Here is a 21,552-nt window from a genome sequence, read left to right on the forward strand (position 1 = left end):
ACCAGCCCGCGTCGCACTCGCGCGTCATCGCCGGGCCCCATAGAGGCGGGAGGTGGGGCCGCGCGTGATCGCGGGGCTGCTGGGCGCAGGTACCGGGTGCTGTCGCGCAGGCCGAACGGGGCCCGGGCTCCCGGCGGGTGGGAGGGCGGGCGGGCGGGCGGGAGGGCGTGCGACCCGGGCGGGGAGGGCCGCGGCTTCCCGGCTCCCACGGCCCTCAGCCCTGCTCCGGACCCATCGAGGCCACTTCCCACGCCTCCGTCCCCGGATCATCCCCCAGGCGGTCACCTCCCAGGCTGCCAGGGCCTTCTCAGGTCCCTGCCCACCAGATGATCGCTGGCCTCCTCCGGACCTTTGAGAACCAGGCCTTTGGGAATGGGAGGAGTGGGTTCCAGGACGCGGGATGCCCCTGCCCAGACGCCCTGCGCGCTCTCTAGAGCGAGGTGTCTGTAACTGAGATGACAGGTCTTTAAGGCCTTCTCAGGTGTGTAGGGGATCTCCGTCAAGGCACTTCCTTCTTCCTCGGGGACTTTGCTGGCTTTTAAGACGGTCTTACTCCGTAGCCGTGGCTGGCCTGGAGCTAACTCAACAGTCTGCCTCCCTTTACCTGCCGGGTACTGGGATTAAAGGCCTGACCCCTTCCCTAAGACGGTAACACAACTGTCTGTGCTTCCACAGCTTTGGAGACCGTGCCCCTGAGGGAATTAACCAGAGACGTGGGGATAGGGTTATAGATGAAAATTCCTGAAGGGTTGTCAAGTGGAGGGATTAAACCATTTTCGTGTTTCCTCCTAGTGTTATCCGGGCAGTGCAAGACTACTGTCACGGATAGTCATTGTAACACCTTGAACCACCCGTTTCTGTTCCCTCGGAGGAACCAGGGAGTAAATGAGGCCCGGCTCCCTTCTGACTGGGTGTTCTGTGATACACCGAGTGGTCTTCTCCCGGTGGGAGCTTGAAATGAAGAGCACTCTGAAAGTTTCCTTCTTGCACCCTGAAAAGCTGCTCACATTCAGATTAGGCTTTCGAGTACCGGTCCACTGTCACCCCAGCAACCGTTTGATTGATCTGTGTGGCGGCTTCTTCTTCTTCTTCTTCTTCTTCTTCTTCTTCTTCTTCTTCTTCTTCTTCTTCTTCTTCTTCTTCTTCTTCTTCTTCTTCTTCTTCTTCTTCTTTTTTTGAGACAGCTTTTTTTTTTGAAAGCTTTGCACCTTTCCTGGAACTCACTTTGGAGACCAGACTGGCCTCGAACTCACAGAGATCCGCCTGGCTCTGCCTTCCGAGTGCTGGGATTAAAGGCGTGTGCCGCCAGGGCCTGGCCTGAGTCGCTTCTTAACACCCAGAACGCTCACACTTGTTATTTCATTTCCCTTCAGCAAGGCTGACAATGTTTTCTGCTGAAAAAAAATGAAGGGGCTTTGACGTTTCTGCTACCCAATCTTTTTATTTTGAAACATAGTTTTGAAAGCTGTTTTGAAATCAACCATTCATTGAACCTTGTGGGTCACATGCATGCTCATGGGTTTCTGAAAGAATTGACTCTTTGTGTTTACTCAGAGCTGAGACACTGGAGTGTGAACTGGAAACTTCAGAGCATTCGAAGGGACCCACTGGATGGCTTTGAACTATTCTAAAGTTGGATCCTATCCGCAGCTGCCTCTGCCCATCGGCTGTGCTTCTGTCTCCCGTGGACCTCCCTGAAAGGAGTTGGAAGAGGCCCCAGTGCAGACAGCCACATGGAGGCTCCTGAAGCCAGACTACAGACCTGACTTGTTGAGTGGATTTAGTTCATCTTCAGCCTGTTTCCTCCTGAACTTCTCAGAGATGCAGAGGGATTTCTGGAAATGAACCTGCCCCGAAGGGAAGTTACATTTTCATTTTGAATGAAAGATAAGCAAGTGACAGAAACCACCGGACTTGACCACACCTGGAATCAGTGGACTGGGGACACCAGCTGGGGACAGAAAAGTGCTTCTAGGAGGAATACCAGATGAAGAGGATGAGGCCAGCTGGAGATTAAATGGCCACCGCCACTCCCCCAGAGACAAAGTCAGCCTCATGGTGAGTGTCAAGGCCTGCCTGAAGCTGCTTCTATGATCATTTGAGTGAACTGGAAGCTTGGGCCAGCTAGTCTTGCTGTTCTCCTAGGAACAACCTCATTAAAAGTGGAAGCCATTTCTCTCCAGAGAAATGTTGCAAGTTTTGGGCTGGGGATATAGCCCAGTGGTAGAGTGTTCTCCTAGAATTTGAGAAGCCCTGGGTTCAATCCCTAGTACAGCAAAAATAAGCAGAACCCAGACTACCTCGCAAACTCCACCTCAGGCATTGTAGGCAGATGATGGCGATGTGCAGCCAGTCTTCACCGACACCTGGGTGTGGCTGTGGCTGTGGAGAGGCAGGATGGTTGCAGTTGAGGTTTGGCCAGGCTGGCTCCTGAGACTCTTGCGCAACATCTGCCTGCAGCTCGGTTCCCTCTGTAGCTTCGTCCTTTTTCCTGACCTGGTTTGGCAAATGCTCCTGAGGTGACCGTTGTTAGGTGTGGCTGAACGAGACTCAGCAGACTTAGCAATACGTGTGGAGCCGTTCCAAAGGATGCCTACGGTACAGTGTACCTAGAGGAGCAGGGCTGATTCCAGAGGGTGGGGAGATGGGGGATGGGTGGTCCACAGCGGGCTTTGAAAGTTCACAAATGCGCTTGGGCACCGTCAAGCCTGTGTCTGGCCAGTTGCACGTTGAGTCCTGGAGCTTGAGAACGTGGATGGTTCTGGGTCAGGTGTCTGTCATGAGGAAGGTGGAGTGGGAGGTTCAGGGGAGGGCCTTGAGTCCTGTGAGAAAGCTCCAGGGACAGTCTTATGTCCCCTTCGTGGGCTGCTCCGGCCTGGTTGGTGTGCTTTCTGAGTCTAAGAACTAAAACTGAAGCCCAGTTTCTGCCTGGTTCACCTTGTGCAGTCAGGTGATGTCTACCTCAGGGCAAGAGTCTCCAAATCCAGACGTCCTGGCTGGGGCTGTAGTCCCAGAACTTGGGAGGGAGTCAAAGGGAGGAGGCCGTGGAGTTTAAGGTCAGCCTGGGCTACAGAGTGAGACCTGTCTGGGTTGGTTGAATGTCTTTAGAAAAAGTGCAGAAGGTACTAGAAACTCTGAAGGAAGACCCCTTTACACCGAGGAGTCTGGAAGGGTGGGGAGGAAGCAAGATTGAACTGCTGGCAAGGTTTTGAGGGTCAGAGGAGTCTGGTGTTTTTCTGTCCGCTTTCAAAGGCTACTGTCGTCTTGTGATAGGTGAGCATATCTGCCGCAGGCCCTCCATAGACTTCTGTTCAATGAGTCCGTGAGTTCTCAGGAAAGGGCTCCTCCTTCCCACCAGCATGCTTAGGAGAAGGACAGTGGAGATACCTCAGTCTGAGACAGCCAGAGAGCATGGCAGGCCGTGTGCTCGTACAGCTAGGGGTTTCTGCAGCGCTGGCAGGGGGTGAGCTGGTTCCCTGCAGGAACGCTGGCTGCCTCCTCTGGCAGATGGGCTGACGCCTGGGCACAGGCGTATCTTTAGCCTGCCTGTGCCGCACTTGCGGTGGGTTTATCTGCTTGTGGCTGCTGGACTCTTCCTGGCAGCTGAGCATCAAGCCCTCCCAGAGCCAGAGACAAAAGAGGAAGTGTCCTGAACTTGTCACTGTCACCAGCGGGGACCCATGGCTCCGTTCTGTTCTCTTACCAGGTGGAACTACTTTTTTCTGTATGATGGTTCCAAAGTGAAGGGAGAAGGAGACCCCACCAGAGCTGGCATCCTCTACTTCTACCCCTCCCAGGTAAGCAGGGCCGTCGATACACATGGCCTGTTTTGTTTTGTTTTGTTGAGACAGGGTTTCTCTGTGTAGCTTTGTAGCCTGTCCTGGAACTCACTCTGTAGACCAGGCTGGTCTCGAACTCACAGAGATCTGCCTGCCTCTCCCTCCCGAGCGCTGGAATTAAAGGCTCGTGCCACCACTGCCCAGCAGCACATGGCCTCTTTTAAAACATGTTGGGGATGAAACTCAGGGCCGAGTGCATGCTCCGCCCTCTCCCCAGCCCTCTTTTTATTTATTTACCGTTTGAGTTTTGAGGCAGGTTCTCACCGAGTTCTCGGCCTGCGGAGGCACTGGGCTGACAGGCCATGCCAATGGCAGCACACTTGTCTCTACCTCAGTTCTCAAGCTGTTCGGTCCTCCTCCCTTCCCAGCTGTAACAGTAGGAGCTGTTTGTCCGTCTCCTGTTCTCAAGTCTTTGGTCAGCTCTTATTCACACAGAAGAGGGCGTTACAGACTCTGACACGCCACCCTAGTGCCAGCATTGTGAGCACTGCAGACTTTATGGGCCCTCATATCTCTCTTACTGCCTTCCCTGGAGACATGGAACGCAGGTTCCAGACATTGCGTCATCTTACCCATGGGTGTCAAGTCTCGCGTCTAAAGGAAACGCGCGTTGTGTCGTGATCACACCCGAAGTGACCATGAGTGGCAGAGCTTTGGTATCCTCAGGTGCTGCAGCTAGACTCTAATTGTTGCCGTTTCTTTGGTGTCGCTCTGGCGACCAGCCCTGCCTGCCTCCCTTTTCCTCCCCTCCCCCATCCCCCTTGCCAGGACCCTAACAACACCTACAGCCTGCTTGCTTAGTCTGTGCTAAGTTCCATTTTGTTGTTGTTGTTGTTGTTGTTGTTGTTGTTTTGAGACAGGGTTTCCCTGTAGCTTTGGAGCCTGTCCTGGAACTCACTCTGTAGACCAGGCTGGCCTCGAACTCACAGAGATCCACCTGCCTCTGCCTCCTGAGTGCTGGGATTAAAGGCGTGTGCCACCACCGCCCGGCTCGCTAAGTTCCATTTTTAATATCAGTCCTCACACGCCTGTCATGCTGTATTCTCCTCCTTCCCTCAGATTACTGAGCTGCCTGTAAAATGCCATGTTGTGGGTTGGGATGATCACCTCCTTGTGATGACATCAAGTGACATCTGTTATTGGTGAAATTATCTTTGAAAGCCTGTAAATCCTGGTTAGCAGATGCCAGAGAGAGAATCTTTTTCTGTAAGCCTTCATTGCTATCTTTTAAAGCCTGTATCAGTCCCAATAATGACTCATCTTTGTTCTTATTATTAAACCAGTCTTTGAACACTGTGTGAATTATTACGATGAATGCCAAGATGGTACAGGCCAGATATGCCTTAGGGAGGTCGTATATTTCCAGGAAAATGTCATTCATCATACAGGCAAAAAGGTTTTTAAATTCTTGTGAGGTAATATTGTCAGCCATATTACAAGAATTACTCAAAATTTGTTAGTCAGTTTTAAAATATAAAATTATCAAGTACTTTTATTTGCTTGTTTGCCTAGCTTACCTTTCTGTGGTTTTGGGGGGTATAGTAGCACTTTTCAGCCAGGAGGAGGCGTTGGTATAGCTCCAAAGCAGGGCCTGCTGGTGACCTTGGCTGGCGGCAGCTGAAGGCAGGAGCCAAGATGGCAGGGAGCCGGCACTCATGGAGGAGGGGGAATGCCTCACTCACAGCGGTTTTTCGCTGGTCTGGGGGCTAAGCTAGGGAACTGAGACCGGACTAGCTGCTCCCTTTTTTGGGAATGGAACCGTGTAGGCGTTCCCTGTTTGTATGGAACTTTGCAGGCGGGTTTAGGTACCTGCCAGCCAGGGAGGAGGCTGAGGGTGGAAGCCACCCAGGCCTTTGGAATTTGCCCCACGTTGGGCGCCAAATATTGGTAAAATTATTAAGGCCACTCCACGTAGTTAAAAGGGAGGTTTATTTAGTGGAGTAACTTACAAATGAAGGGATAGGTAGGTTGCAGGGTCTGGGAAAGGTGTAGCTCAGTCTGGTGGTGTTCTCTGGAGAGCTCTGCTTGGTCTACCTCCAGTAACCAGGATACAGGAACCAAGAGAGCCGGTGTATCCAGATCTCGGGTCTTCAGGGTCCTCTCTCAGCCCTGCCTTGTAAGCGTGACAGTTACTGAAGCCTCAATGGGAGTTGGAACTTCCAGATCAAAGCTGGAATGGCTACCCACTACAGTCTGTCCACTGATTTCCTTTCACTTTCCGTTTGCCGCAAGCTCTAGATCCCTGGTGAGGTTCACGGTCCCTTCTGTGAGGCAGGATGTCATCATGGTGGCAGGTGCACTTCCTGTTACACTCTGTCCTGTGTGCTTGTGACATGGTTCAGGGAAAGTGTGCGGCCACCCATGTGGTGAAGCCCCGATTTGCTGCCTGTGTTCACTGTGGGCTTCTCTACCCCAGCAGCCATTCATGACTCCATGAAGGCTGGACTCAAGAGTCACCAGGGTTCCACCATTCACTCCCCTTCTTGTGTGGTGGGAAGAGGGTTGGAGCTAGTGTCTTGCCCTATGACCCAGGCTGCTCTTAACTCTTTTTTTTTTTTTTACATTTATTTTATGCATATGAGTGTTTTGTCATATATGTATGTGTCTGGTGCCCATGGAGGGCAGAAGAGGGTGTCACATCCCCTGGGACTTGATGGTTGCAGATGGTTGTGAGCCACCATGTGGATACTGGTGTAGTTGGTTGTTTTTGCTCTTTTGGGGGACCTGCCATCCAGCTCCTAAATAAATCACACATGGGGGCTTATTCTTCATTATAAATGCCTGGCCTTAGTTTGGCTTTTTTTCTTGCCAGCTTTTCTTAAATTATCCCATCTACCTTTTGCCTCGGGGCTTTTTCCTTTTCCTATTTCTGTTTCTTACTTCTGTGTATTCCTGCATCTTACTTTCACTCTTACTCCATAGCTGGCTGGGTGGTTGGCCCCTGACATCCTCCTCTCCTTCCTCTCTTGCTCTGTCTTCATTTTCTCCCAGGTCTCTCCTTCTGTGTATTCTCTCTGCCCACCAGCCCCGCCTATCCTCTGTCCTGCCTCGTTATTGGCCGTTCATCTCTTTATAAGACCATCAGGTGTTCTAGACAGGCACAGTAACACAGCTTCACACAGTCAAACAAATGCAACATAAAGTAACACACCTTAAAATAATATTCTACAACACACTGGGACTGGAACTCCAGTTCTTGGAGGAGCAGCAAGTGCTCTAAACTGATCAGCCGTCTCTCCGGCCCCTGCCCTTGAACTTTGGATTCTTTTGTGTCAGCGGGGTTACAGGCATGGACCACCAAGCCCAGCTGTGGCTGTTTTTTATGATGATTAAAAATATAAAAACTGGCTGGGTGGTGTTGGTGCACACGTTTAATCCTAGCACTGGGGAGGCAGAGGCAGGCGGATCTAGGTCTACATGGGGTGAGTTCCAGCACAGTCAGGGCTGCACAATAAGACACTGCCTTAACAACAGCAGCACAACCAAAGCATACACAGTCAGCTAGCCGGACAGCTCAGCAAGGCAAAGCACAAGCCTGAAGTAAATCTCTGGAACCCACAACAGAAGAGAAAATTGGCTTCCAGAATGGTCCTCTGATCTCCACACAGGCGCTATGGTGCAGGTGCCCACCTCCCACGTGAGCACACAGAAACGCATACAATAGTCATCACAAAACATTAAAAAATATAAGAACTATCTTCGGCCTGGGAAAATGGGGAGCAGATGCTGGTATGCAAAGAGCAGTCAGGTCAAACGTTGTCTGCTTCTCCCACAGACCCTTTTGGACCAACAGGAACTGCTCTGTGGCCAGCTTGCTGGAGTAGTGCGCTGCCTGTGGGACCTTTCTGGTGCCCCGCCCACGCTCATCCGGCTGCGGAAGCTCAAGTTTGCTGTCAGGGTGGATGGCGAGCACCTGTGGGTGAGTTAAGTCTGAAGACCCGGGGCTGGGGCCGCAGTGTCGTGACGGCAGCTGTGCTCCCCGTGACTGCAGCTGCTCCTCAGGCCTCGGTGCTCTGAACACTGCCGTGGTGGAGGGGAGACCCTGCCAGGACCTCACGGTGTCAAGCTCGTGCTCTGCCCCTGAGCGACACCACAGCCCCCTCCAAAACACATTGGATATGCCCTGCTCTGGATGTGGCAGATTTCTTCATGTGATTTTTACTTATTTATATTTGCACATGACTGGTGTGTGCATGTATATGTGCTTGTATGTGTGCATGTGTATGTGTACCGTGTATACGTGTATGGAGACCGGTTTGCAGCATGCCTATTGCTTTTCCTTGGTGAGCTGCTGTTCTCCGTTTTGATGGTGTCTAGTCAGTGTTTCCTTCTGCTGCCTTCTGCAGCCCGAGAAACTGTTGCCTGCTATGTTGGTCTCCGATTTTTAAAAAAGGTTTGATTGTTTTTGTTTCTCGCTTTCTGTTTCTAATCTCACCCGGATTTCTGTTAGTGGGCGGTGTGAGTGGAGGCCAAGGGTAATTTTTTTCCCATCTGGTTATCCAGCGTGCCTGTGCCGCTGATGAGTTCCCTAAGCACCTTTGTTATAAGTCAGGTGACTGTGAGCATGGGTCTGGGGCTCATGGAAGACTCAGCAAGTCCGACATGCTGTGTTTCTGTAGTTTTGTGTGAGTTGGGATGGACAGTGTCTCTCCCGAAGTCAGTCCCTTTCCCAGTGGCTCTGGCTGGGATGCTATTGCATCTTTATTGCAGTTAGTTTGTGGGTGTGACCGGGAGTCCTGAGTGCAGAGACCGGTCCTGGGGTGGGGTGGGGGTGGGGGTCCCACTTCATATCACAGGACAGCCTGGGCTTCTCTCTGTCCAGGTTCCATGATGATGTCACATTTCTTTCTTTCTTTTTTGTTTTTTTTTTGTTTTTTGTTTTTCAAGACAGGGTTTCTCTGTGTAGCTTTGCGCCTTTCCTGGAACTCACTTGGCAGCCCAGGCTGGCCTCGAACTCACAGAGATCCACCTGGCTCTGCCTCCCGAGTGCTGGGATTAAAGGCGTGCGCCACCACCGCCCGGCTGATGTCACATTTCTAGTGACTTCCTTCCCTCCCCTTGGTTCTAAGGCACCTAGCACTGGCAGGCTCACATTCCAGCTGAGCATCATCTTCCAGAGAAGCAGGCGCCAGCCTCAGCATCCCTGACTTAGAACTGCAGTGGCTGTCGCCTCCTGCGCTCCATCCCTGCAGTGTCATAGCGCGGCCTCGGCACGCGGCAGAGGGGAGGCCAGCACGGGGGCAGCTCACAGAGCGGGTCTGGGGAGTCACGTGGATCTGGGGTGCCCTTGAGCTGAGCAAGGACCTGGAATGAGCAGGAATCGCTGGGAGACAGAAGAGCTTGTTGTCTGTGGAGGTCGGCCTTGCTGCAGTGGGGTCGGCTTTTGAGTTAATCTCCCGTGTCGGCACACGCAGCAGCAGCCGCAGGATACATTACGGTGTCTTCATGCACAGATGTCACGTCACTGGTTCTCTGCTCCTGTTTTGTGTCCTGTGTTCCATCGTCACCTCAATTTCCAGCCTCCCTAAGGGGTCTTCTTGGCCAAGTGTGGTGGTGCACACCTTTACTCACAGGATTCAGGAGGCAGAGGCAGGCAGATGTCTGTGAGTTCCATCACAGCCAGGTCTACACAGTGAGTTCCAGCACAGTCAGAGCTACACAGTGAGACCCTGTCCAAAGGGGAAAAAAAATTTCCTCTTACCTCCTAATGATCTCCGTAGTCCCCTTTCTGATTCCATGGCTATTACAACTATCTGACTCCAGTTCTGGGGGATCTGACACCCTCTTCTGGCTTCCTCAAGATGTGTGTAGTAGAAGTAGAGAATCTACTCTTACAAGTTGTGCTCCGACCCCTACTTCCCCAAAATAGAAAAATATATCTAAGTTCTCTATAGGACACATGTAGTATTTCTCTTTCCCATTTTTTTTTATTAAATGTATTTATTTATTTTACATCCTGACGGCAGTTTCCCTTCCTTCCTCTCCTCCCAGTCCCCCTGCCCCTGCCCCTCAATCCACCCCTCCTTTGTTTCTGTTCAGAAAGGGGCAGGCCTCCCATGGGTATGACAAAGCATGGCATATCAAGCTGCAGTGGGACTGAGCTCCTCCCCTTGTATTAAGGCTGGGCAAGGCCACCCAGTATGAGGAGTAGGCTCCCCAAAGCCATTATGTTGCTGCTACACTGATTTCCATTCACTCTGCAGGTACCACGGTTTCAGTATGATGGATGTACGTTGTGTGTTGTATATCACCCTGATCTTCTGCTTCCCCCTCCCAAGTGATTAGATGATTGGCACATAATACCACATCTGGCATCATATCTTACCAACTCCTATTGCTGTTCATTCATTCATAGTGTGTGTGTGTGTGTGTCCACACTGCGGCATGCATGCTGTGATGGCTGTGTTGTAGGTAAGAGGACAACAGTCTGCTGGAGTTGGTTCTCTCCTCCCACCATGCAGATCTCTGGGCGGGAACTCTTGTCTCCAGGCCTCGCGCAGCAGGCTTTACCCACTGAGCCACCTCACCGGTCCAGATGTATTCTTTGTGGAGGATGCTGCCTTCTTTGAGAGCTTTGTGAAACCGTAGATGGCTGAGGTTTTGCTCGTTTGTTGCTGGCCCCTCTGTCCTCTTTGTCTAACCTCCAGGTTGGCTTTTGTGGCGGGGCTGTGCTGGTTCTGTGACTGTGGCTCTGTGGTGCAATTGGACATTGAGTACTGTGTCAGTTCCAGCACTGCTTCTCCTCAGGAGCCTGGTTTGTTTGGTTTGGTTTGGTTTTCTTTTCCATGTAAATTTGAGGATTATTTTTCTGAGTTCTTTGAGGAACGTTGTTTGAATTTTTATTGGGTTGTATTGACTGTGGATTATTTCATGTCCATTTCACACTGCAGGTTATCTGGCATGAGCTTTAAAGACCCTCCGTCTCCCTGAGCTAGCTAAGGAGCTGTCTGTCTATCTATCTATCTATCTATCTATCTATCTATCTATCTATCTATCTATCATCTGTCTTAATTTTTCAAGACAGGGTTTCTCAGTGTAACAGCCCTGGCTGTCCTGGAATTCATTCTGTAGACCAGGGTGGCCTCAAACTCACAAAGTTCTGTCTGCCTCTGGCTCCCAAGTGCTGGAACTAAAGGCATGTGCCACTATGGCTGGCTTTCACTGTGCTCTTGACCTTAGTTCTTCAGACTTGAAGGTTGTCATGTCTGTCTGACGAGGGAGATTGGACTCTGTGTTCTTCCCTTGTGTCCTCGTCTGCTTTAGGTCAGGGAAACACCGGCTTTGTGCAGTGGGAGACGGTGTCCTCTGTTTCTGCCATGAATTCTGCGGAGCCGAGCAGCACACCGTGCCTCGTGTCTAAGAGCCGTGGTGGGGTTGAAACGCAATGCCAGCTGGAAGACTTGGCTCCTACATGTAGATTATAAGGTGAAGGATGGAATAAACGAGGCCGCACACTGCCAGGACCCGGTTAGCCACAGATCTGTGAAGCAGCGCCAGGCAGGCCTGCTCACCATCCACCTGTTCACTCAAGCCTCACCCAGCAGGTCCCGAATAAAAGCTGTGCTGTGGTGCAAGGATCAGGCTCACTGTCCCCACTGGCAGGCAGCCTACTTCGCCGGCGTTTTCCTACAGGTCACCGACCACATGTACTGTGCCAAGAAAGCAGCAGGTCTGTGATCCAGCAGCTGAGGACTCTGGGGACCCTGACTACTTAGAAACAGGAGACAGGAATCCAGGACCTACACCCTTAGACATATGCAAGGCAGACGGAGAGCTGCTTTAGGATAGGCTGGCTTAGGGTGTTGCTGAGGAAACTGGAGGACATGATGAGGACTGATTGAAATCTTCCCTAAAGCCACCAGACTGGCCTAAGTCTGTAGCTAGAGTTTTCCTGCCTGGCCCACAGTCAGGACAAATCTTTGTCACCCGCCAGTCCCACAGCCGCTCAGACCCAACCAAGTAAACACAGAGACTTATATTGCTTATAAACTGTATGGTCGTGGCAGGCTTCTTGCTAACTGTTCTTATAGCTTAAATTAATCCATTTCCATAAATCAATACCTTGCCACATGGCTCGTGGCTTACCGGTGTCTTCACATGCTTCTTGTCATGGCGGCGGCTGGCAGTGACTCCTTCTGCCTTCCTGTTCTTTCTTTTCTCCTCTCTGTTAGTCCCGCCTATACTTCCTGCCTGGCCACTGGCCAATCAGTGTTTTATTTATTGACCAATCAGAGCACTAAGTCTTTGAGGTGCTGAGACTAGGTGAGGTACTGGGGTATCACATGACCTGCCAGCAAACTTGTAGTTCTTTGCTGGTTCGTTCTGACCGCTGCAAACACTGACATGGGGCCACGCAGGACACACGGAGCAGTAAATGCTGCACAGGGAATCGGATGGAGATGGCCGAGGGGTGGCTGCCCATCAGCTTCAAATACTAGGACATGGCCACCTGCTGGACCTCCTGGCCACGGGGCCACTCCATCTTAAACCCTGCAGATGTTCTGTGCCCAACGAGATGGACAGCAATATGAACTTGGACGTTCAGTCTTTCCCTGTCACCCTCCCATCATCCACCTTCCTTCACACCACGATCTCTCACCTTCATCTTTTCTTTTGAACAATCACAAGTAGGCTTTTGTTTTGGGTAATGATAAACAGACTTTTATTGTGAACGATCACAGCCAGGCTTTTATTTTTCAGTAACATTGTTTAAGAACAAAACATTTTACATGCAAGCTAAATCTGTAAGCCAAAGGTACATTCATTTTCATTTGCAGCACAGTTTTAAATGAGTTCATTTTGTAGCTAAGTAAAAGTTAAAAATCTACAGTGTAATGCTGAGGCTTTTTGTCTGCAGCAGCAACACCCAGGACTCAGAGAGCTGTCTATATTTTGTCACACAGGATCACAGGACCCAAACCCGGGGCCACAGGCCACATCACAACCCACAGCCCTGCAGACCAATCCAGCCTCAGCCACGCACAAGTGCGAAGAACCCATTTCCCCCAGAGAACACCCTGCACCCACCTGGGACACCAATCCCACTACTGTGAGATGGGGTGACTGTACGGAAGGTGCTGATTACAAATGCACCCTGTTGTCACGAAGTCCACACTAGAGCAGGAATTGAGCACCAAAGTCTACACTACCACAGGGAACTTGTTGTCATGGAGAGTGTGGAGTCTAAAGAACCAAGTTTCCCGTATGCTGGGAAGCTTTTGGTTAGGAGAGCCCTTCAGGCTGCTGTGAGGGGCCCAAGCCCGAGAGACAGGCCAGGCCAGGACCCTTCTGCCTCTCTGAGGAGCTCAGCCTCCATCCCCTTGGTGTGTCTGCCCCCCATGCATTATCCTGATGACATCTTCAAGTCTGGTGTGCGACTCCCAATTTCAGCTCCAGTCTCCTTCCTGGGACACGGCAGCCATTACTTAGGAGTGGCTCTCGGCCTGGCACCCCGTAGACGGCCCTGGGTTGGGTGTGGGGTGGCCTGTGGTTTGGGGGTGGTGGTGCTCCCTAACAGGCGCTGCCTCCCCCGGGCCAGGGCCTCCAGGTACCACTGCTGCTCTTTCCATTGTTTTTTCCGCTGCTCCAGCTTCTCCCTTCTGGCTTCCAGCTTGCAGAATTCCTGATCCAGCTGCTGGAGCTCTGTGCGCAGCTGCTTGTTCTCAGCAATGACACCCTTGCAGAAGGCTATGTGAGCTTGTTGGACCTTAGCCTCCAAGGCCTTGGTCTTCCTCTTCAGCTCCCTGGTGATGTCCTTTCCTGAGTCCAGCAGGTTCAGCTCCTCCACTTGCTTCTCCAGGTCGGCCTTTTCCTTCAGGAACTGGAAGTGTGCCTCTTGGTCCATGAAGCGGATATCAGACACGATGCTGCCTTTCTCCTGCTCTAAGGCCTCGATCTTTCGGTCCTGGCTCTGCTTTATTTGTGCTACAGGCCTCAGGTTCTTCAACTTCTTCCTGAAGCAGACCTCCATCTTACTGCTCCCCATCAGCTCCTTCTGGAGGTCAGCGGTGCGGGAGGTTAAGTCAGAGACCAGCTCTTGCCTCCATTCCTCGATCTCCTGACACTGACGGCTGTAATCTTTCCACAGGGAGTCGTATTTCCTCTGGCTCTCCCCCTCCCTCTGTTTCAGGTACTCCAGGAAGGGTTTGCTTTCTGTTTCTTCCAATGCTATTTCCGTCTGCATTTCCTTGATGTCCGTTATCAGTACCGACCGCCGGCTCTTAACTGCTTCTATCTCATCTTCTAGCTCTTGCAGGGCCGCTATGGTCTTCCTCTTCATCCTCCTCTCCAGCCGGGTCATTAACTCCGGCCTCAGATAGTTGTTGAGAATGGTCACATAATGAGGTTCTGCAGGAGAGTGTTGAGGGCTCACATCCAACGCTCCTTTGGAGTCCTGGAGCTCACTGGGAATGCTCTCCAGGTCTGTGTTGCTGATGCTGACCACCGATGAGGAGGCACTGACCTGACGGGCCTGCTTCTCAGAGGAGCTCGGGCCAAGTAGGGGAAGTCCCTCCTTTTTCTCCTGGAAAATCAGTTCCGGCCACCTCACCCGGAAGTCGTATATGGCCTTCTTCCTGGTCAAGGAAGGCCTGTAATAGATGTCTTCGTATGTGAAAGACCGCTCATCCTTCCTAGCAGGAAGTGATGGTGGGTCAGCAGCCCCACCTCCCTGCTTGTGGTGAAAAACGGTGGTTCTTCTGCCCCTGGTATCCCAGGCGGTATGACCCTGGCGGTGGGACCCCATAGTCCCTCCCCTCTGGGGTGCAGGGCTTTGCCCCTCCCAGATCCTGCTGCCCGAGGCTCAGAAGCTCAGCACCTTCTCCTGGCTACAGGCGTCCCTTCTGTCCATCCTCCTGGCTCAACAGTCACTGGTAACCACCACTTCCACGGCTCCCTAGTGTCAGCCCAGGCAGAGAAGAATGTGGACTGTTGGCCTCGTCAGTAACACTTAAGCGGCGGATTTGCCTGTTGGGCGGGGCTGGGGAGGGGCGGGGCTTGTGTGGGCGAACCTGGAGCCCGGATAGACGCTGGGCTTGGAGCCTTAGGGTAGCGTACATCAAGGTTGGAAGAAAAGCTACAGCGGCTTGGCTCCTGCGGAGGGCAGCACCTGGGCTTTCTCAGCCGTGCACACCAGTTATGTCGTTATCGGGCGCCAAGAAGGCCCCTTGCACCGGTGACCTGCACTGTGCGGGCTGGGCAGGAGTCCTGGGCGGAAGGGCAGGTGCCAAGGGCCGGGGGGCTCCAGACTCCTGGCTTCGCTTTGCAGTGTGGTTTGGGTGCAGCCTGGCTCTGTTCCGCCGGCTTCGGACTCCCGCCCTGCTCTCTGGGTTCCCTGGAGCACGAGAATCCTCCTGATGCCATGGCTGGTGTGGACGGGTGGGGCTTGCGCATCAAGCTACCTCAGTGACCTAGGAAGGGGAAGCGGCCCAGAACTGTGCCCTGTACAGACACCTCGGTACCGCGGTTACAGGGAAGGTGAAGCTGAGAAGGCCCGGAGTGTGCAATGAAGGCTCCGGGAAGGGACCTGGAGAAAGACCTCCCGGGGGCAGAGGAGCTGCGCAGAGCAGAGGCCCCCAGGACGGCCATTGCACTGGTCCGCTCTCCCTGCCGTGAGGGACAGCTGAGGCACTTCCCCGGGGAAGAAATCACTTGGCTTGTGGCACAAGTTTCCCGCCTCCTGGCAAGGAGGCCCAAGGGAGCTGCAGGGAGCAGGGAGAGGTGTCACTCTGTCTTGGAGGGGCTTCTGGGATAGGCCATGTGTGGTTGATGCCCTCCTCTGTGTGCTACCACTGACCTCAAATCCTACCCTGCTCCCGGGCTTTTGGGTCTCAGCACAGCTGCGTGGCTGCTCTGTGTGCAGACACAGACTGGGTGCCTGGGAAAGGCTAGTGAACAGGAGGAGGAGACTGAAGGACAAGGAGGAGGTCACTAAAGCACCTTTAATCCCAGCACTGGGAGGTGGGGGCAGAGGCCGGCAGATCCCTGTGAGTTTGTGGCCAGCCTGGTCTATAGAGCTAGTTTCAGGGCTACACAGTAAGATCTGATCCTGGAAGGAAGGAAGGAAGGGAGGGAGGGAGGGAGGGAGGGAGGGAGGGAGGGAGGGAGGGAGGGAGGGAGGGAGGGAGGGAGGAAGGAAGGAAGGAAGGAAGGAAGGAAGGAAGGAAGGAAGGAAGGAAGGAAGGAAGGAAGGAACCTGGGATGCTGTCTTTCAGTGATGGATGTAAGCACAGGCTTCTGTGACCTCTGACCCTCACTCTGCGTCATTAACCATCACTCCATCCTCTGTGTCAGTGGCAAGGCTTAGCCCTGCACTCAGATCTTTGCATCCCCCCTTAATAAGGGTCATGGTAGCAGGCTTGAGCATGGTTCCTGCATAAGGCACCCCACCTCACTGTTGCCGCACACAGTGGAGAACTCTGCGGATGGAGGGATCATAAGCAGCAGTTTGTTTTTCCCGCATGAACAGGCGGGCTGTGCTCAGCAGGGCCTGGAGAACAACACCAGCTTCCGATGACCTCACCACCTTTGCTCAGCATCTTCTGCATCAACGAGGGACAGACCCATGTCACATGCCCAGCATGTAGTCCCATGTCCAGCACAGCCCTGCACCACAGAACAGTGTTGTTCATGGGACAGGGAAGCCGGCCCGTCACTGTGCATGATTTGGCTTCGCAGTGAGACTCAGACAGGGAGAGCCATTTTGCAAAGTTCTCTTCCAGAACCCAGGCGTCTACAGGTCTGCCTGTCCTGTTGATAGGAGGGAGCAGTGTGTCCTGGTCCCATTTGCCATCTGGACCACTTCATCCCTGCTTCCTAGCCAGGGCCTGACACATTGCATGTCTGAAGGAATCCTGTATCCCTGAAAAAATTGATGGAAGTCTTCCTTTTTGCTCACACTTGGCCTTTCATGGCTTTCTGTCTGCCTGAACCTGAACCACTGGGATATTATGACTTAGTTGGAGTAAGATGCCACCAGTCTAGTGGCACACCTGCACACAGTGTCCTCTGTTGCTCCTGGGAAGGACCCTATCCGCAGAGCAGGGCTGGACACTCCGGCCCGAGGAAATACTCTTGGTTGCCCTGTCAGGGCCCTTTCTGCAGCTTTCCTGTGTCTCCACTGAGCCATTGCCTTTTGCCTCCAGCCTTCCCTCTGGCTTCTTTCAGAATCTGGTTGATGTGCTGAGTTTTCCTCCATCCTTGTTGTTGTTTCTGCTCTTTTGGGGGGCCCACCCCCCAGCTCCCAAATAAATCACTCACGGAGGCTTATTCTTAATTATGAATGCCCGGCCTCAGCTTGGCTTGTTTCTTACCAGCTTTCCTTAATTTATCCCATCTACCTTTTGCCTCTGAGCTTTTCCCATTCGCTTACTTCTGTAAATCTTACTCTGTGGCTTGCTGTGTAGCTGGGTGGCTGGCTCCTGATGCCCTCCTCCTTCTCTGGATACTTCTTTCTTCTCTCTCCTCCCAGATTTCTCCTTCTGTTTATCCTCTCAGCCTGCCAGCCCCACCTATCCTTTCTCCTTCCTGGCTATTGGCCGTTCAGCTCTTTATTAGGTGTTTTACACAGACACGGTCACACAGCTTCACAGAGTTAAACAAATGCAACATAAACAAAGTAACATACCTTCAAATACTATTCTACAATACATGCTACTGACTCTTCTCATCCACGCTGGTTACTGACGTCCCCTTCAGAGTGGACTGACTCACCTGTTCCTTAGCATCCTCTGTGTGGTCACTGACCATTGTGGTTGTTTTGTTTTTTCGGTTTAACCAGAAATCTTAATCTGCACCAGGCATTTTTCCCAGTTAAGTGTCTGTGCTCAGCAGAGGAGGTGCTTGCTCTTTTGGGGAGTCGCAGTGCCCGGCTTGGTCACAGTGCTTCTCTGCGTTTGTTGGCGGGCAGAGCACTTAGAGTTTTAGGGGACCGTCCTCCTGAGGGGTCCGTCCTGAAGCGCAGGGAGGAGAAACAGACAGCAGCAGCCTTTTGCACACGACACACGTGCATTAAGGAGGAAGCACAGGCTTCAACAGGCCCACAACACTAACAGCGGAACAGCTGCAGACTGCTGTGGTGTTGGCATGGCCTCAGCACCCGTGGTCCTGCACGTGAATCATAGTGAAAATCTTCACGACATTAGATAAGCATAAGAAGGAAGAGTGAAATAAAGTGTGCAAATGTTCCTGTGGGCGTGTGCATGCCTGTGCAGGCCGAAAGTCAGTGTTGGGTGTCTTCCTCAGTTGCTCTCCACAATGTATTTGAGGCAGGGTCTCTCACTGATTGGAAGCCCGGGTTCCCCGTCTCCACCTCCCTAGTGCTAGGAGTTCTGCCATGCTCCATCATGGCTGCCTTCTCTTTGAGTGCTGAGTGTTAAACTCAGGTGCTGCTTGCACAGCCAGCCGCCCAGGCATGGTGATCTGAAAGGAAAACCAGGAAGCCTCTAGTGCCTCTTGTGTCTCCTCAGAATGCAGAAAGAGGGCGACGGCCACCGTGTGTGCAGACGGGAAGGCTGAGGAAACAAAAGGGGCGCTCAAAAAAAAATCAACAAAACTGTCGCATAAACCCTAATGGTCTTAATAAAAATCCGGATCAGAGGAAACAAGCCACAGCCACTTCTCACCTCGCCAGCTCCACGAATCCTCTGATTGAATGTCCCCGAGTCCCCACTCGAAAGCTCTCTAGTTCCTGTCTCCTCATCTGCCTTTCTCTGCCCAGCCATTTCACTTCCTGTCTCAACCTTCCTAGTGCTGGGATTAATGGCATGTGAGCTTCCCAAATACTGGGGTTAAAGGTGTGTGCCACCACCGCCCAGCTGTTTCTGTCCTAGACTGGATCAAGCTCATGTAGCCCAGTGTGGCCTTGAACTCACAGAGATCCACATGGATCTCTGCCTCCAGAGTGCTAGGATTAAAGGTGTGTGCCACCACTGCCTGGCCTCTGTTTATTCTAGTGGCTGGCTCTGTCTTCCGGTCTTCAGGCAAATTTTATTAGAGTACAACAAAATATCACCACAAAAAACAAAAACAAAACAAAAAAAAAAAAAAAACCCAAAACCTGCTGAACAAGAGTGGCAAGTCCATAACCGAGGTTGGATGAATGTGCAACTGAAATAGATAGGCGGATAAAAGCACAACTTCAAAAACTTCAGTAGAAGTTCTAGCAGGAATTCAATAAGAAAACGGGGTTGGGGGGTGGTGGGGTGGTGGTGGTGGTGAGGGATGTCCTAAGCTCAAAAAGCCAAAAACAACCCCAGACAAACGTCCTGAGTGACACTGGAGTCTCTTTCTTTGTGAGTCCTGGGGAAGGGAGAAGCCAGGCTTTCCTGGGACTTGTACAGCTCCTCAGTCAGGGTTGGACAGGTGTCCACTGTCCCTGTCCCTGTGCAGGAGTCAGCTCTGCTGGCCATCCTCCGCTTTGTGTCCTTGGGCCAGGTAGATTCTCTAATCCTCGCCGGATCCTGCCTACCTGGAGGTGGCTGATGCTCTAGTCTTGGGTGCCGCCCACACGCATTGGAAGTGTGGGAGCACTCACGGCACTAGGTGTGTACAGCAGAGGACCCACCTTCCTACTTCCAAGACCTTCTGAGTGTTAATCACCTGCTGGAGGGACGCTTTTGTGGGTGTCATGCACACCCTCCAACTTCAGAGTTCTTGGGGCTTTGCAGCTTTGACAGACAGGTTTAACCCACCCACTCGGCTTGGGCTCAGAGCTATCAAGCCCCCAACATTACTCTCAATTAGTGAGATCTATTCCTGGCCACCAAGGATGGGGCTGTGTCTCTTAATGCACTTCCCAGCCTGTGCCTACCTCCTGCCACCTACACCCTTCAGCTTCTCAGTGCCCTGCCCTCCTGCCCTCTGCTGCCTCTCTGAGCCTTCCCTCACCTAGGGGTTATAGCAGCCACACTAAAACTCCCCACCTGGGGATGTTCCATGACCTCAGGCCAAGTTAGCTCAGTCTTCAACAAGATAGCATTCAGCTGTTGTGGGAAACGCCACTCTCAGAACAGACTTCCTGACCTCGAGTGGAGAACGCAGTTTATTCATACCGGTGACTCAGGTAGCCCGAAGAACTCGGGGGCCCAGCTGCAGCCACTCGGGTGTTTATGGTGTCATTCTTGATTCTCCTCCTCATTGGTGGGTTTCGGTTTTGGTCTCTGTAACTGAGCACCGTAAGGGACTACTGGCTGGGACCACAAGAGGGCGTTTCCAGCAGCACGTGGTTACAGAGGCAGAAAGCAGGTCGGGCTGGCAGCTCTTGTACTAACAGCTGTAACTCAAGGCTCTGTTTTATTTTCTAGTGGACTCAAGTCTTCTCACAGCCGCGGGCCTTCATGGCAGACAGTGTGTGTTGTGTTCCTGGGGGAGATGGAAGGGTTGTCCTAGTCAGGGTTGCTGTTGCTGTGATGAAACACCATGACCAAAGCAGTTTTTGGAGAAAAGGTTTCTTCGGCTCACACTTCCACATCACTGTTCATCACTGAAGGAAGTCAGGACAGGAACTCAAACAGGGCATGCAGGGGCCATGGCGGGGTGCTGCTTGCTGGCTTGTTCACATGGCTTTCTCCATCTGCTTTCTTACAAAACGCAGGACCACAATGGGCTGGACCCTCCCATTAATTGCTAATTAAGAAAATATTCTACAGGATTGCGTACAGCCCAGTGTTATGGAGGCATTTTCTCAGTTGGGTTCCCTCTCAGATGACTCTAGCTTGTAAACTTATGTCAAGTTTACATAAAGCTAGCCATCACAAGTGTCTACTCACCCTAGATAGGGAGGCCATGGCAGACCAAAGTATAGGTACCACCAAAGCCCAGTTTGGTGAGCCAGTGAGTTTACTGGAGGTACTAACAGGAGTAGAGACAACTCAAAGATGGCTGCATCATTAACACCTAGCCAGCCCGGGTGACAGCTCACAAAGCTGGGAACCTGGAGCACAGTACACAGCCTGCAGGCAGCTCAATGGGTCAAGAGTGTCCTTTCCTGGTGCCTCAGTTGGTCTGAGCCTCCTCCAGGCAGCTCGGCCTCTCAGAGTGACTCTTAGCTGTCTTTATCACTTGTAGCCTCTTGGGGAGGGAGGGGCCTAGTGAATCTGCTCAGTTTCAGGGACTTCCTGGAGCTGTTTTGAGTTGCTTCCTTCCTGAGCCTAAGAAGCTTCTCTGCAGGATGGAGTGTTTCACTGTAAACACCCCGAGTATTAAAGAGCTTCCCTCCTCCGAGATGGAAGGGTCTAATATCGGAGGGAACTGCTGCACAGCATTGTGATAGGCGAGGGTTCCCTTTGTCACTCACTTGTCCCCTGTCTGCCTGTGAGGGCTGTGGGCTCGTCCCGGAGGCAGGACTTTGCTTACCTGTTGGAAGTGGCTTCTGTTGCTCTGTCTCCGTCTGTGCAGCCCAGGCCGTTTGCTGCTTTGCTGGGTTTCTAGGTGGGTGTTGTTTGTTTGTTTGTTTCCTGCTCTTTTCTTTTGTTATGGATTTCTGAAGCTCTCCCCCTATTTGGGATCTTGGCCATTGATCAAGGCCATTGATCAAATGACTCTTCCTCACGGGCTCACACAGACTGATGCTCCTTTGTTTTCAACTGAGACTTCACACATGCTAGGCAAATGCTCCACTGACGAGCCATGTTTCAGTCCCTCGGGGCAATTCTCTAGAAGATACAGTTTTTAGACAGGATCTCACCGTAGCTCAGGCTGACCTGGAACACTCTGT

At 52.2% G+C, this 21,552-nt stretch overlaps 2 protein-coding genes across 10 annotated transcripts in view; one reads left to right on the forward strand and one right to left on the reverse strand.

Annotated features, from left to right (window-relative positions):
* Nucleotides 1-12: 12 nt before the first annotated feature.
* Hps4 (HPS4 biogenesis of lysosomal organelles complex 3 subunit 2) overlaps nt 13-21,552 on the forward strand; it is a 36,269-nt gene continuing 14,729 nt past the window's right edge. For 2 of the 9 annotated variants that reach the window (XM_076560409.1, XM_006984114.3), the window contains exons 1-4: nt 13-89; nt 1,555-2,058; nt 3,707-3,797; nt 7,615-7,758. In XM_076560409.1, coding sequence (XP_076416524.1) covers nt 2,018-2,058; nt 3,707-3,797; nt 7,615-7,758 — 276 coding nt within the window. In that variant the 5' untranslated portion in view covers nt 13-89; nt 1,555-2,017. Of the gene's footprint in view, nt 90-128; nt 649-1,554; nt 2,059-3,706; nt 3,798-7,614; nt 7,759-14,404; nt 14,711-14,743; nt 14,777-21,552 lie in introns of those variants that run through there. The other 7 variants (XM_042268047.2, XM_042268049.2, XM_076560407.1 and 4 more) reach the window with 7 other exon arrangements.
* On the reverse strand, nt 12,472-14,583 carry LOC102923220 (coiled-coil domain-containing protein 121-like). Its single transcript, XM_016002637.3, has one exon. The coding sequence runs from the start codon at nt 14,581-14,583 to the stop codon at nt 13,261-13,263; it is 1,323 nt and encodes a 440-aa protein (XP_015858123.3). The 3' UTR covers nt 12,472-13,260.

The sequence above is a fragment of the Peromyscus maniculatus genome, chromosome 23 (assembly GCF_049852395.1).
Source record: "Peromyscus maniculatus bairdii isolate BWxNUB_F1_BW_parent chromosome 23, HU_Pman_BW_mat_3.1, whole genome shotgun sequence".
Lineage (NCBI taxonomy): Eukaryota > Metazoa > Chordata > Mammalia > Rodentia > Cricetidae > Peromyscus > Peromyscus maniculatus.

What these genes read in the sequence shown, in the direction of transcription:
- LOC102923220 (XM_016002637.3), bottom strand. Translation starts at nt 14,583, where the DNA reads ATGGGGTCCCACCGCCAGGGTCATACCGCCTGGGATACCAGGGGCAGA.